This window comes from Falco rusticolus, chromosome 5 (genome assembly GCF_015220075.1).
Source record: "Falco rusticolus isolate bFalRus1 chromosome 5, bFalRus1.pri, whole genome shotgun sequence".
Classification (NCBI taxonomy): Eukaryota; Metazoa; Chordata; class Aves; order Falconiformes; family Falconidae; genus Falco; species Falco rusticolus.
Genome location: NC_051191.1, coordinates 57,348,638 through 57,363,998, shown reverse-complemented (window position 1 = coordinate 57,363,998; position 15,361 = coordinate 57,348,638). Strand labels below are relative to the sequence as shown.

Below are 15,361 nucleotides of genomic sequence, written 5' to 3'. Positions count from 1 at the left end.
CAGCGGCGCCGAACCCGGGGAGGGGCGACTGGGGCGGGGGAGAGCGGCGAGCGCCGCAGCGCCACGCCCGTCGCCATCCCCGAGGAGGGCAGAAAGGCGGGAGGCGCCATCTTTTTGAGGGGTGGGAGGGGAGTGCTCTTCTTAAAGCGGCAGCGGCCCGTGGCGTTGGGGTAGGGTGGGGTCCTGTGCTCCCGGGCAGGGCCGGGTGCGCGACATCCTTGGATTCGGAGAAGCAGCGGCGGCGCGGGAGGACGGCTGTGTTCGTGCCCCACGGTGTGTAACACGCTGGCCGCGTATGAGGCGGGGGCGCCACCTGGGTCCTTTAAAGGCAGCGGCCGCTTTAAAGGACAGCGGCTGGGGCGCGCGGCCGCGGCGGCGAGGGGGCGGGGCGAAGGTGACGTCATTGCATGACTGTGTTTTTATGAATGAAAAGAATCCGCGGGTGAGTAATCTTGGGGAGCGGGGCTGGAGGCGCCGCCCGACGGCCCGACCCGGCAGCGGCCCCGCGGGGACCAGCGCAGCCTCCCGGTAAGTGCCGGCTGGGGCGGCCCCTCCGCTCCTGGCTTTTCCCCCCGTGGTGCGGCGGGTCCAGCACCGGCGGGAGGGCGCTCTGCCGCCACTGAGCGCGGGGACCGGGACCGGGGACGGGGCGGGGGGGGCGGGTGGAGGTGTCCGCGCTCGGGGCCGCCCGCACCGCCCTGCCGAGTCCCGGGCGCCGCTCCGCCGGCGGCTCCCGGCCCGGATTGCATCAGCTTCCAGCCGCCCCGGCTCCACCTTCCCCGCCGCCCCTCTCCAGCCTCACACTTCCCTGCGGGGCGCTCTCGGCCCCGGCCGGGCCCTCCCGCCCCTCCGGGGGCTCCGCTGGCGAGCGGGGAGCTCCTCGCGGTGGGGAGCGGCTGCCGGGCTGCAGCTCGGGCTCCCGGCCCCCTCCCCGCCCGAGGGACCAAGAGACCGGCCCCCAGGGAAGGGGACAGGCGCCCCTTCAGCGACTTTTCCCCCGGCCTGCTGAATCACGGAAGGCCACTTTTCGCCCGCCCGAGCTGAGTGACCGCGGCCCCGACCCCTCACCCCCGGAGCCGGGGGACACCCGAGGCTGGCGTCGGGAGCCGCGGGGCCGGGGCCCGCCGGGCGGGGGGCGGGGGGGCGGTACCGACGCGCGGGGCCCGGCCGGTTTGGCCCGAGGGCTCCTGCTTTTACTTTCTTTTCAGCCGCGGGCGATCGCGCCCGGGTCCCCTCCCCGGCAGGAAGCCTCGGCCTCCCGGCTGCGGCGCTTTGGGTCCCCGGCGCTGAGCAGCATCCCGAGCACCGCGGGGTGGGATGAAGGAAAAACGGGAGGTCCAGCCTCTCCCCGTTATTTTTTGCAGCCCTTATTACAATTGTTATTATTGTTGTGGTGTAGGGATGAGTCACGCGGTGGGGGGACATGGGCACTGGGCAGGGGATCCAGCGGGGCTGGTGCCCTCCGTGCCGAGGCGAGGGGTAACTGGCTTTTCTCTTGGCTGCTCGGCAGGGCCAGTGCGAAGTGAGGATGGCTGCGGACGGGCTCTCCAGCAAGGCCCTGAAGGTGAGTGCCAGCGGGAATGGGGTTGGGGCACAGGGGTCTGGTTTCGGGGGTCTCAGGCAACCACCCCACTCTCTGGCAGGTGAAGCGGGAGCTGGGGGAGAACACACCGCTGCTGTCGGATGAGGAGCTGATGGGGCTGTCGGTGCGGGAGCTCAACCACCACCTGCGTGGCCTCTCCAAGGAGGAGGTGGCGAGGCTGAAGCAGCGCCGGCGAACACTGAAGAACCGGGGTTATGCCGCCAGCTGCCGGGTGAAGCGCGTCTGCCAGAAGGAAGAGCTGCAGAAGCAGAAGATGGAGCTGGAGTGGGAGGTGGACAAGCTGGCCCGGGAGAATGCCGCCATGCGCCTGGAGCTCGACACCCTCCGTGGCAAGTACGAGGCCCTGCAGGGCTTTGCCCGCACGGTGGCCGCCCACGGGCCCCCTGCCAAGGTGGCCACCGCCAGTGTCATCACCATCGTCAAGTCCGGTGCCAATCAGGCTGCCTATTCCTAGTGCTGGCCTCTGTCCCCTGGCTGGGCACAGGCCTCCCCAGGGCGCCTTCCCCCACCAGTTGCCTCCTACCCCCTCCCCAACTCCCTCCCTGCTGGGACCTGTGCCCAAAATCCTCCTTCCGCCATCCCCTGACCTCCAGCTCCCCTGTGTAGGGAGGGCTGACACGGTGTGGGTGCTGGGGTGGAGGACAGAACCCCACTGGTGACCCCTGCAGCCCCGTCCCCTCTGGGGGGTGCAGACAGAGAGGGTGAGTCCTGCAGGCAGCAGTGGGGAAGCATCCCACAGCTCCAAGCTGGCAGGAAAACACCAGGTGCCTTTTTTTTTTTTTTTTTTTAATGGGAGAGTTGAGTGTGTGCCAGGTACTCCCAGGAGCATGAGTCGGGGAGGAAAAGGAGGGGAGAGAGGCTTCACAGCAAGGGGCAGAAGGGATATGATGGAGAAGGGGGTATCAGCACTGGCCCCACATCCTGGGCCACGGCTGGAAGTGGGGGGAGAGATGGCAGCATGGCTGGAGTCTCCAGCAATGGAGACGGTGAGGAAAGGTGGCAGGTCGGAGGGGGAAGAGAAAGTGGCTGTAGGTTGGTGCCTGGTAAAGGTGAGTGGGATGGGAAAGTGCCATGACAGTCTGCAGTGCTGGGGGAACCCAGAGGTGACTTGTGATGGAGGAGGATCGCTCAGGCAGGGGAGAGCTGGGGGATGCGAGCAGGTCAGCCCAGGCTGTTGTCCACAAAGGGCAGCAGCAGCATTGCTGTTTTATCTTTCTCAATCACGCACATCCTTCATGCCTCTTCCTGCCTATGGGACGCTCAGCCTGGCTGGGTGTCTCCAAAAAGCAGCAGCACTGGCAGGAAGGAAGCGGAGGCAGCTGGAGCAGAGATAAACACTGTTTTGCTCAGTGCAGGCCAGCTTGTACAGCCCCACCAAGCACTCCCTGGCACCCCACTGCCTACAAAGTCCACGGAAAGGTGCTCCTGGACCCTGAGAGCCAGAGCTGTGGGGGCAGAGAGAGGGGTGGAGGTGCGGGAGGTGGGAAGTAGGGGTGGAGAGCATCCCTGCTCCTGGGAGCTGCCTGGCAGGCAAGTAGGTAGGTGCCTCCCTTTGGTTTTCCGCCAGCTTGGACACCTGTGTGGGATATAACCAGCTCTTCAGCAAGCTGAAATGCTGTAGAAGAGTTTGGTTTGCTAAGTACAGGCAGCACAGGGGAGGTACCAGGAGGCAGACCCTTCCTGGCATCTGCTGCAGTAGATGATCCTGCCCCTTTCTGCCCCTGCTTTGGGTATTGCCCTCTGCTGCAGCCTCCATCCTTCCCTGGAGAGAGGTGCCCACTGCTCACGGAGAGGGCACTGTGGTTAGCATCCCCCCCACTCCAACTCCTCTTGGGTTTATTTATTGCACGAACATAAATTATTTTCACGTCCTCTTTGCCATTCCGCCTCTCGGCACAGCCAGGATGTTGGTACAGAGCTGTACTTTATATTTTATATATGCAAATCACATTTTATCTTATACTTATATAGAGCAAAAAAAAAAAAATACTTATTTATTTTCTGACTTACAGTATGTGTCCTACCTGACTCCTCTGTATTTTGTAGACTTTACAAATAAAGCAAGTTTGTTTGGTTTTTTTTCCACAGTGACAGTGTGCTTGGTCATTCTTGAACTTCGGGCAGAAAAGGTGGTCGCTCTGGCTCCCTCTAGCTTTGCTGCAGCACACGTTCAAGCATGTGCCTATAAAAGATGGGGTGGGGACAGCTCATGATTTTTTAGGACACACACCAATTTATAGTCTCTGGAAGAAAAGTGCTCAGTAAGCAAGCTTAATGCTGAACATCACACCCCCAGAAGTGCTTGCTTTCAGGAGTGGTTCAACTGTGCTGAATCAGCTTTTCTTAGGAAAGATAATGCTTTTTCACTAGGAAAAAGTCCCTCCAGGCTGTCCTTAGACCTGGGGTGGGAGGAGAGGCAGGTGCAGTCAGGGCAGCTCTACCCCAAAACTTCCTTATGTGACTCAGGAAGAGTGAGGAGCTTGCATCCATAGGTGGCAGAGCAAGGAAGCATGGCAGGCACCTTACGAAGAGGTGAAGTCTGAGCTCCTTCCCCATAGGGAAAAGCCACCTTTCCTTGGAGCTGAGATAGGGGAAACACTTTTCATTGCTTCTGACAACCTGGCAGCTTGCAGTGCTCACATGGTGGTTCTGGGTTTTACATTCAGGTTCCCTCTGCCACTGCAAACTGCCCCAGCCCCACCACTGCTCATGGAAAAAAAGCCCAGAGCTGCTGTTTGCTGGGGCCCAAATCAGAGAAAGCAGCCCCCTTTCTCCCACAGGTGCTTTGCACTGAGCATCCGAGATAGAGAGGAGTCTCAACTCCAGGTTTTTGTTCACTCCTGCCTTGGGCCATCAGTGATGTCTTGGCCCCAGGCTGTTGTAGCACTACTTCTTCATCAGCTCCTGCATACATAGACTGCATGACTTTCCTCCCAAGAAGAGGACTAGGAGAACAAGACAATGACCCACTAAGCCTCAGACCCTGCAATGAGCAAAAACTCAAGATAAGTTCAGACAAGTCACCCAGACAGCACCACACAGAGGCAGCTGAAGTACAATCTATATTATCTCTATATTTTTATTTGTCATCATATTTGCTCATTTCTGCAGAGTATAACATCACAAAGACCAAAATAGAGAGAGCGGCTTGTCGCTGAGCTCGCATCAGTTAAACACAATAGGTACAAAACTAGGTGCCTCTGTCTTATTTATCATACTTTTTTTTTTTTTCAGTCATTTATATACAAAGAACTACTCTATATGGAAAAATAATAAATCCCATGGGTATGTTACATAGTAAACAAAAAGGAAGGAAGGAAGGAGAGGGGAAGCAGGTGAGGGAGAGCTGCTCCAAGGGCCTACTGCTGGAACTGACACATTTGTTGGGGCCCTGGGCAAGCAGACCTGTAAGACCACGGATGCCCTGGCCTCCTTGGTCACAAGCTCTGGGTCTTATAAGGAGATATTTGTTCTTCCAAGCCAGAGCAGCTTCAGAGCCAGTCCTTGCTCTGGCATTTGCCTGTCAAGAGGGAGAGCAGGAAGCTCAGAGATGATTTTGTGTGGTGTTAAAAAATATAGATGTATAAAAAATTATAATGCATGGCAGCTGGCTGTTGTTTGGGCACTAATTCTTCACCAGGCTTCTCCAAAGGCAGCTAGTGCAAAAGGAGTATACTTAGAACCACTACATACATGAAGCTTTGAGAATATCCAGATCCTCTGCACAGCATATATATGCAGCATACATTTCAGAATAATTTTTAAAAAAATGCTTCCCCAAACCTGGATCACCTTCAAGCTCAACAAGGCAATTCCAGAGATTTCAGATCTCAGCCACCCAACACAACAAAGATTGGGAACAGTCACCAATTAAGTGACACTGAGACATCATCAACGGCCTGCAAATGCAAGGGAAGGGGAGGAAGTGATCATGCCCCACCTTCCTAAGAGAGAGGGGAAGTTTAACATAAATATCTCACACTCAAGGACTATTAACCAAAGCCATAGAAGACAGAAGGAAACCCCATTCAGTCTTCAGCCCTACTTTTCAGGCAGCTTATGGCATGAGGAAAAGGAGTTTTACACCAAGCCCACATAAAGCCTGGCAGACACATCTGCGTGTCCATTTAAGCAGCGACAGATTTAGGAAAAGCAGTAACTAACTGCATGGCATCGCAGGATGTGCACAAATGGGAAAATCCAGCAGCAGAGAAGCTGCTGGACCCACTGACCCTGCCTCCAGCTGCCTCGAGAGTCAGCACTGTTGCTCCCACCTGCTCCACAGTCCCCCTCAGACATGCAAGCATGGAAGGAGACACTGTCCTTAAGCTTTCCCCTATCTTATCCTCACAGAAAGGAGCAAACCTACCTCTCTTCAAGCCCTTTTCCCCCAACTCCTGGCAGAGGGGAAATTAGGTGCTCTTCACTTACAGTTCCTTCTGAGAAAGTGAATGAGCAACACATAGATTAGAATACAAGAGGAAAGGTAAACTCCAGGCAGTAAACCAGATCCCAGTTCTCCCAGCAGAGCAACAAGGGGCAAGCTGGAAATGTGCAGGTCTGCTGGTGGCAGGGTAGGCATCAAGCAGGAGAAGAACAGAGAAACTTCAGCCAAGAACACAGCAGCTTGCTTCAACCTCTCCATTTTGCTTCCTGCTTGGGGGTAGGGGCATCTGATCGGGGGCACTTGAGTGTGCTCCGCCCTCCTCCCCTACACAATTTGAAGCAAGCAAGAGGCATTTCCTGGTCCCTGGATAGATCTACAGAAGGATCATTTTTATTTTTGCTCTACCAAATACTCAGGGGCCAATCCAAAACCCAACAAAAGCAAGGGGAAGCTTCTCCCACTCCCATGGATACTGGCTCCACCCTTGACATCACTGCAATTGCTGCAGGGCCTGTGAAATGTGCAGCAGCAGCATCTGCTGCCTGGGAAATTAAGAGGGACAATTTTAACCACCCAGGTCATGTTAGGTTTCAAGTCTGTTCCAGTTTGGCCCAGAACAGCTATGGAGATAAAAAGCAAAGGAGGAGTATGCAGCATCTCTTCCTGAATACTCCAGCTTAAGGGCAAAACTTGTGCAGCTCACAAGGGAAGTCAGTGATGACAAGCAGGGGGAGAACCCCCTGCAGGAGACCAGCACCTGCTCTGGTGCAATCCACACCTTTAAGAGGGGCAGCTATGTAGGTGGGGGACAGGAAACAAGAAAAAACATTTCAGTGTTTGTGTATCTTCCTTTCCCAAAGAGGGATGAAAGGGACAGAGCTCTACAAAACTCAATCACCTATCACAGCCAGTCCTCACCTCAGTCTCATTACCAGGAGACAGACACTGCAGGCAGGCTTCTTGCCCCACAGGAACGAAGGGGAGATGGGAAGCTTGGACACCTGCTGATTAGAAAACCCTGCCCTTGTGAGACAGTAATACCATCCCTGCTGAGCTTCAACAAGCATCAGCTCTGATGGGAAGCAGGGGGAACGCAGGAAGTGGAGGAACAGGAAGAAAGTTCTGTCCTTTTTCCCCCTCGCTCACTCAAGTACAGGACTGCACAAGCAGGTGCTTAGGAGAGTGGGAGCAGACATTTTGTTACGAAGCATTCAAGAAAATGGCTATAAACAGACCAGTCTCTGGTCTGGTCCTCAGGAATGCTTATCACTGCATCCTAATCCCATTTCTCAAGGATCACAGAGTAGTTGTTAGTACCAGGGAGCTGGGGGAGAAAACTGTGCCTTCATTAGCATTCAGGAAGAGGAATACAAAGCAGTTGGGTTGTCCTGTTGGAAAAAAAACAAAAACATTTTTGGCCACAACTCCAGGTTCTGGCCAGTCACGCTCTGCACCAAGCTGAACAGGTGTGGGAGGCCAGAGCCCCAAAGCCTGGAGCTTTGCTTCAGTTAATTCCAGTCAACTGCTGCTGTAAGGAATGGGCTCGAGAATGGAGTCCTGGCCATTCCCCCACCTCCACAATGCTCATCACGTCTGTACCCACAAAAGTTAATGGGAAGTGCCCACTTCTGCAACCTACACTCTCTAGGAAGTGATATGACTTGCATGTTTCTGCTTCAATAAATTAAAAAAAAAAAACAACCAACAAACAAAATTAAAAAAAGAAAAGAAGGAAAATGACAGCCTGTGCTGGCAGTTTCCCTTCCTAGAATTCATCATCGGAGCTCAGCAAGAGGGTCTTCTCGTTGTCACGGGCACCTGAGCAGCTGTGTGAGCGTGAGATAACATGACTGCCATTGCGCCAGGCTGGACCATGCTCCAGTGTTGACTGCTGGGTGTACTGCTGGTAGGCTGGGGAGAAGTTGTGGATCGCATCTTGGACGATGTCATGGGGGTTCATGGTCTCCTTGAGGCTGCTGGAGATGCTCTTCATGGGAGCACAGCGACCTGTCAAGGTAAGACAGGGAGAGACAAGTGAAGAATACTGCTGCCTTCCCACACACACCTTAACATGAAGGTAAGGAGAACAGGGAACATGCAGTCCTAGATCCTGCAGAAATTACTTCACAGACTTCTTTAAGCAGCTGCTAAGGAAGCGTCACACAAATGGTGTCAAGTTTTACCAGTAGTGCTCCTAAATCCAGCCACTGCTAGCCAAGCGAATCCACCTCAGCACCAAATGGGGGACTTGCCATGAGAATGGGACATACCCACAGCAACAAACTCTACTACCTGTGCCGACTTGGGTGTGCAACGAAGACAGTCAGGTAGGGAAGTGCTCCTGTAAAGGGTTTCAGAACATAAAAACTAAGGAAATTCTAAAAATAAAGGAGAAATGGCATTTGCCATTCCCACTCACTGGAAATCAGACTGATAGGTGGTATTGAAGTGCCCACAGGAAAGAGATCATAAAGTGGAACGTAACATGAAGGAGGGAAAGGAGGGGAACAGGCAGTAATAGAGGCAGAACCACTCATGGGTGGAAGGTGTCACAGTGATACCATGAGGGAATCAACAGTTGGAGATTGTCCCACCCAAGTGCTGAGCATAGAGGAAGGCTGTGTGTCCTTCTAGGAGATGCCATTTCTCACGGCTTCTAGGTCTCATTTCCAGCATGGGCTTCTAGCTTTGCTCAGTCCTGGGGATGAGCTCCCCAAACAACTAAAGCATGCTGATGATCTGTGGCAATTATGCAAGTGAAGGGAGGCTGGGGTGAGAGCACAAACAGGCTCCTTTGAGAGCCTGAGCAACTCATTGGAGAAAGATTCACACAGTTGGGACAGAAACGCTCTAAAGCTAGGTGTTATGCCACTGACTATAGGGCTGTTTTACAACATATGATCCAGACAACCCTAAAGCAGCTGTGTGAGGCAGTCAAGTTACAGACCCACAAGGAAGGGGGAACAAGGGACAGAGCAGGCAGTAGGCAGGCGAATCAGGACAGAACAGCATCCCAGTTAAAAACCAATGGAGACAAACACACAGAGCATGCTGTACCTACCGTATGGCCCATATGATGGAACAGCTGCATCAGGGACCAGTGGCCAAAGCAAGGGAGAGATAAAAAGGGGAGAGGAGAGAGAGAGATGGAGAAAGAAAGAGAGAGAGGGGAAATAACAAGAACTGAACAAGACCCACCACCGAAACATCCACCACGTATTTGCCAGCAGTTTACCCTTTCATCACCCACACATCTCATCTCCCCCAGCTGCAACCACTGTCCTTCCAAAATCTCTGGGGCTGGCTGGGATGGAGGGATCATGTACATGAACACTGCCCAAGGGCTGCTCTTTTCCTGCACCTCAGCACAGACTCCCCCTAGCAGGAAGAAACCCCTTTATTTGTGGAACACTGAATGTACTTGCATAGAGTGGGCACAAGAACCCCCTTTTCCAACAGATAACATCGACCTCCCTCTTCCCCAGAATAAGACTTCTAGCAGCCCAGCCTTCACAAAGTTGTTACAGGAAGAACCTCCTCCTCCAAGCCAAACATATTGCCAAAGCACAGCCTCATCTTCCTGAGCCAGATTCAAAACAGAGCCTGTTTCAGGCCCTGTCCCTCCTGCCTTCAGCCTGTTGCACAATCTGGAGCAATGGAGTTCCCCTTTGGGGAGACAGGAAGAAGGACAAACCCGCTCTACTGAAAGGATGCAACTTCTTGCAGCCCTCAGGTCTGCAACAAGTTGTCGTGGGTGGCATACTGGGGAACTGAAAAGGGAACAATGCAATTCAGGCAAGGTTTCTGCCCTGCAGAGCCATTGCACAATGAATCTGCTCAGACACCACAGAGAAGGGGATGTGATGTTTTCCAAGCATTCAGGCTAGGAGTCATATCAGTGTACTGGCTGCCAGAGGGACCAGTCTCCACCCAGTCTCGCTACCAAACAGACATGCCATATGTGCTGGCATATTTCCTACCTTGGGCATCAAGTCTCTTGTCCACATACACCTTGTATGTGAAGGCATGGCGTAGGGCGATGGCTGCAAAGAACATCTCCACACAAATGATGAAGTCCTGATATCCAGCAGCTACTGTGCCTTCACCCACAGACACATTGGCAGAGTGGATTTTGGGGATGGCACCACACTTTTCCAAGATGGCCAACAGCATCCCTAAACAAAGCAACAAGCTCATGTAAATGTGCAGAAAACATGACTGTATACTAACTGTAAGAAATGGAAATAGCTGCCTGTGCTGTATGTCCTAGACACAAAACCATTTAACGCAGGAGCTACAGAGTGGGTTTAGATACTCCCATCTATGCTTACTTGTACAACAGAGAAAGGAGGAGTAAACAACACAAACACGTTTAAGCAAAAAATGTTCAAACACTAACCCGCTTCTATTCTCAACTGATGGAACTAGCTGCTGCAGGACTTGAAATCAAGTCCAAAAGAGTAAAGAAGCAGTCAGATTTTTCTGCGAGCACTTTTGTGATCTCAGCACTTCCACTAGCTGGAGCAAAAATTGAAGTACCAGAGATTTTCATTTAAGCATAAAGTGTTTTCAACACACCGCTGCAAGAAAGTTGTTTCTCCCTGTCCATAGCCAGGTGGCTGAAGAATTCCACAAAAGGCAGACAGCGTGTGACCAGATGTCTCAAGATACTAGGCAGCTTATTAGTTTGTAGACAGGGAGGACAGGCCATACTCCAACAGTCTGAATTCCACCTAAGTTCCTATTCAATTAGTCTTTGAAGTGCAACTCAGTAAACCTAAATAGGGCACTGAACACGGAAATGCTTAGAGCCAATTAGTAAGGAGCACTAAGCTTAGGTGGAATTTCAGCTTTCTGAATGTGCCTCTGCATCATGTGTACGTATTCTGAATGTCCTGCTTGGTGGTGGCTCTGTGGCAGCACACGCTGCATTCAGCCAGCTTGCTGCTTCACATGAATCACAGACATACCATTAAAATTTTATTTATAGAGCACTTAAAAAAAGTGCTCAAAATTTTTAGATGTGCCACCTTAATCAATAAAATGGCAGCATGCAGATAAAGTGTTGGCAGCTTCTGCTTTATGATGGTTCCAGGAATGCAAAGGACTCTTCATCTGAACAGCTGATTTTGCCAGGCAGATATGCACATACATGTGCACAAGCACAAGGCTAGTAAGGATTCAGGAACACAAAAACAAAGATGAAAATGAGCAAAACTGGTTTCCCAGAGAAAAGCAATGAAAGACTATAAAACAAATATAGTAATAATACAGAAAGACATTCTGGTTATTAATTAGCGTCTGCTCTATCAACTCTAGTTTCTTGAGCCCCTGCAGAGAGCTCTTTGTGCCTACCAAGGGAAGGGAAAAGCAGCTCACCTTGCCAGAAGGACAGGAAGATGACAGACTTCACCATGAAGAACTTGAGGACTGGGCTATAGGGACTGAGCAGCTCCCGTGTAGCAAAGTAGAAAAGGAAGAGAGCATACAGTGCCAGGCTGACAGAGATGTTGTAGATGATCGTCACATAGAGGTAGCCACTGGTTACACTGGAAAGAGAAGATACAGGAATGCCTGAAATTTCAGCATGATCTTTTCCCCTTGCCGCTTTCACTGGGGAGTTCTACAACTCCATTTTCTTCCTGCCTCCCTTCCCATTCCCTCCCCTAAGCAAGGCAGAAAAAACCTGAAACCAACAGGCTTACCCCTGCCCTCTTTCTTACGTACATATTTAGCCTATGTTGTCCCCCTGTCTTTTCCCATAGCCCAGCACACACACCAACAATAAGCACAGCTGGGCAGAGAAGGGGCAGCCAAAGTTTGCATGCTAGACAAACAAACTTACTCAAAGTCGCCATCCTGGTACTTGCCAAAGGCCTGAAGGATGACTGTGCTGATCGCCATGAGGGGCTTCACCACACAGAACTGCAGGGTAGCCTACAGGAATGAAAGAGGAGGAATGAGAAGGCAGGAGGTGCAAGAGGCCAGGTTCCCAAACGAGCACCACAATGGAGTGTCCACTGGGACAACTCAGCAAGGCAGCACAATCCAGCCCCAGCGAGGAGTCTGACCCCGCCACTTGTTAATGGATCATGCTTGAGGACTGCAGCACCCAAAAGGAGCTAAAAGAGATTCAGAAGAAGTATGTGTGCTATCTGCTTGTCCAATTTGGGAAAAACCATCTCTATAGGTTGCTCCTAGAAGCTGCTCAGCTGCTCTCTTCTAGAACCGTTTTTCATAAGCTGTGCTGCAGCACATTTATGCACGGTAATAGCATGAAAACCAAAAAAAAAAATATTCCCACACTGTGCTATGGTACAGACACAGCAAGTTTAATAAAGGAATATTAGGGAAGGGAAGCAAACTTCAATCCATAGCTGCCATAAAGCTAGGCAAACAAGTCCCCTGGATAGGAGGGGAACCCAGCTCTCCGAGGAAGAATTTTGACAACTGCCACCATATTAAGGCATTTTTGTATACATAGCAGTGTGTGTTGCCAGACAGAAGTTAAGAGCTATTCTGTTGTCAGCCACACAACCTTTACTGAGTCTCCCCAAAGACTCCATGGCACGTGGGATCAGCTCTATCCATTCCACCACTATAAATCACTGCTCCTATTGGGATGACTCCTCTCCTCAAAGCCACCCCATTCTTCACCTTTCTGGAGACACTGAACTTCAAGGTCCTAAGAGAGTGGAGGGTTATAACCCTAAAAATGTCACCCATGTCTCCCTGAAGGACGCTGGAAGAGCCTGGGCAAGTGCTGAACTGTGCACACGTATGGAGGGCTGCGTATGGAAAGAGAGCAAAACCAAACAGGAACAATTGCTTTGGATACGATGCAATTTGTTAGTGGTCATAAGACTTCAAGGAGATTAAAAACCCCAGCACATGCCAGTTAGTGAGTCACTGTAAATATGCGAACTGGAAAAGGTCAAGCTAATTGGTAAACAACTCTGTCCTCTAAGCTTCCCCTCCTTCCAATCTGGGGATGTTTTAACCATTTCCCTGCAATCCAAACCACCATGTCCTATTTTTAGTTGCTTCCCTAGAAGATGCTACAGCATACAGGAAGCACATGGATGGTGTGTGACCAATCTGTGAGGGTCACCAGAGACCCAGCAAAGAATCTTGATCAAGACAACTTTAAGGAAACAAGCTGTCCAGGTTTTACACCACAGCCACCAGCAAACCACGCAGCTGCTGGAGGGCCACAGGCAATGCAGGCAGACCGACAGACCCACAGCAGGCACCTGCACGAGAACAGCCTGGGGTGGGGGTGAAGATTTATAACATAGACATTCCTTCGGGATGAAAGGGGCTGCAAAGAAAATGGGCAGGTGGTGATGGGAGGCAACAGGAGTGCTGAAAACACGGATAAAATGGGCAAGGTGGTCCTTGCAGCATATTCTTCTTCCTGATCGCCACAGTGATGGATACCACACAGGCCAGCATTGATAGGTGCTCTGATGCCCTTTCACACCAGTCTTCCTACGAATTTGCATTGACAGGTGTTACTCAGCAATCCTGGAAGTCTAGAAGTACCAGAAAGTGAGTCTTTGTGTCAAAGATTTCTCACCAAGGTAACGTTTAAGTTCAAGGCAAGAAGGATGGAAGCAAGACACTTGCCTCACAGCCTCCACAGCAGACTTAAGTTGGCAAAGGCCAGGCCTGATTAGGAGAACTGCTTCCAGATAGCAGCAAAGGAAAAGAAAAATACCCACCTAAGCCAGTTACCAAATGAGCTGAGGATTTATTAAAGCCAGCAGAACACCCACCCACCCCCCAAAAAAAGTGCTTCTAGTCTTCATTGTTGTGAAAAAAAACTTTCCAAATGTAACCCATATAGAGACAACTGCCAGAGCCTGTGGAATATGAGAAACAAGGTCCAAGGGAAATAATTTCTCCGGCACTAATTCACCTTGATGGGTGTTACATCTACTTATGACATACTTAAAAGGTAAAAGTTAACATTAGGAGCAAAAAGAATAGGTAATGCATCAAATCAAACAAAGGGTGCACAAATGAAGCCCAAGAGAAACGGGCAAAGCAACATACTGAGAGTAGGTTGGAAAATAAAGCATCAGGCAAGAAAACAGGAAAGTCATGAGGACAGAGACAAACAGAACAGAGGAAAGAAAGATGTGATCCTCAGAAAGGCCAACTGTGCGGCAGAGATTAACACTGGGTATTACTATGAGGCTGCATTGTACCTTTGATGTTCCTGCATATTGCTAAAACACAGAAGACAGGTCACAATGTGGACAAGAAGCCAGGGCAGGTATCTAGACCCAGTGACTGGAATTACAATGACCTGAGCCCTTTCAAAGAACCAGATCTGCTTCACACTGTATCCAGCAGAACCTCATGTGGTCATTTATGCAAGTGAGCAAAGCCTTGAAACTCACCTGCTGTTTCATGGCACCCAGAAATGACTGACCTGGGATGAGCAGACAAGGGTTGTATCGAGGTTTAGATCTCTCCCATTCCCTCCCCCTCGACATACCAAATTCAGCACAGACACACACACGCACGGTGAGCAATGCTCGGTTCCTCCTACAAAGCATTGTGTCACGCTCAACTTCCACCCCCTCCTCAACTCCAAACCACAACAGCAGCATTGGGAATTCAGGAGGCTGTTACACAACTGTGGGGTGTCTGCAACACAACACAGCCATCAGTTTCTTAAAGTTGGGACCTCTGCAATTCAGAAAGGGAAAAGGAAATTGGAATTTCTTCCCAAGGCTAACATCAGATCCAGGAGATAAACTGGGTCTTTTGCTAAGGCCTTCCTGATGTGGGGTTGAGTAGAAAGTGTTAAGATCATTCAAAACAAACAAATCCCAAAATACCCCTCTTCTCAGCAGTCTGCAGGCCTCTCAAAACGCTATTATAAACCCCCTCAAAGGATTGCTCACCTCAGAAGCTCGGCAGCAAAAGGCACCGTTGCCACCCCTACACACTTCATTCACTTCTGGAGGATGGCACAGCTCCTCTAGCACATACCTGTTTGCAGAACCTCAGGAATCCAATTGAATAGGTCTTTCCCCACAGGCAGCAAGTCCCGTATACACAGCTGGACCTGAAAGAGCCAACACAAGATGACAGGGTTTAGAAACAAGATTTGGGCTAGAGTGCAAGACTCCTACCCTCTTTGTCTACCTCTCTGTAGCAAAGTTGCAGGACTGGTGCTTTCTCCAACCATGATTACAGTTACAGACATACCCTCTTTCAGACACACATTTAAAACAACATCCTGACTCCACATTCCAATTTTTTTATTTTTTTTTAAACAGAGTAGCATGGGGAAAAACACAGATCCTAGAGGAAGCACACACACAACCAACTGAAGACAGAAAAGATTCAAAGAA

The 15,361-nt window shown here is 51.1% G+C and overlaps 2 protein-coding genes across 6 annotated transcripts in view; one reads left to right on the top strand and one right to left on the bottom strand.

Moving 5' to 3' along the window:
* Nucleotides 1-171: 171 nt before the first annotated feature.
* On the top strand, nucleotides 172-3,690 carry MAFF (MAF bZIP transcription factor F). Of its 3 annotated transcripts, none has more exons than XM_037389382.1 (3): nucleotides 172-273; nucleotides 1,511-1,564; nucleotides 1,644-3,690. In XM_037389382.1, exons 2-3 carry the CDS (start codon nucleotides 1,529-1,531, stop codon nucleotides 2,055-2,057), a joined length of 450 nt encoding a protein of 149 aa, XP_037245279.1. In that variant the 5' UTR covers nucleotides 172-273; nucleotides 1,511-1,528; the 3' UTR covers nucleotides 2,058-3,690. The 3 variants fall into 3 exon arrangements, with proteins under 3 accessions (XP_037245279.1, XP_037245277.1, XP_037245278.1); XM_037389380.1 differs by lacking the exon at nucleotides 172-273 and adding an exon at nucleotides 332-528; XM_037389381.1 differs by lacking the exon at nucleotides 172-273 and having other exon boundaries at nucleotides 665-1,564.
* Nucleotides 3,691-4,657: 967 nt separating this feature from the next.
* TMEM184B (transmembrane protein 184B) overlaps nucleotides 4,658-15,361 on the bottom strand; it is a 30,626-nt gene continuing 19,922 nt past the window's right edge. For 2 of the 3 annotated variants that reach the window (XM_037389374.1, XM_037389375.1), the window contains exons 5-10: nucleotides 14,997-15,072; nucleotides 11,836-11,927; nucleotides 11,370-11,539; nucleotides 9,971-10,165; nucleotides 9,052-9,075; nucleotides 4,658-7,997 (exon numbers count right to left, since the gene is read on the bottom strand). In XM_037389374.1, the coding sequence (XP_037245271.1) occupies nucleotides 7,756-7,997; nucleotides 9,052-9,075; nucleotides 9,971-10,165; nucleotides 11,370-11,539; nucleotides 11,836-11,927; nucleotides 14,997-15,072 (799 nt within the window). In that variant the 3' untranslated portion in view covers nucleotides 4,658-7,755. The remainder of the gene's footprint in view (nucleotides 7,998-9,051; nucleotides 9,076-9,970; nucleotides 10,166-11,369; nucleotides 11,540-11,835; nucleotides 11,928-14,996; nucleotides 15,073-15,361) is intronic. The other variant, XM_037389376.1, reaches the window with a different exon arrangement.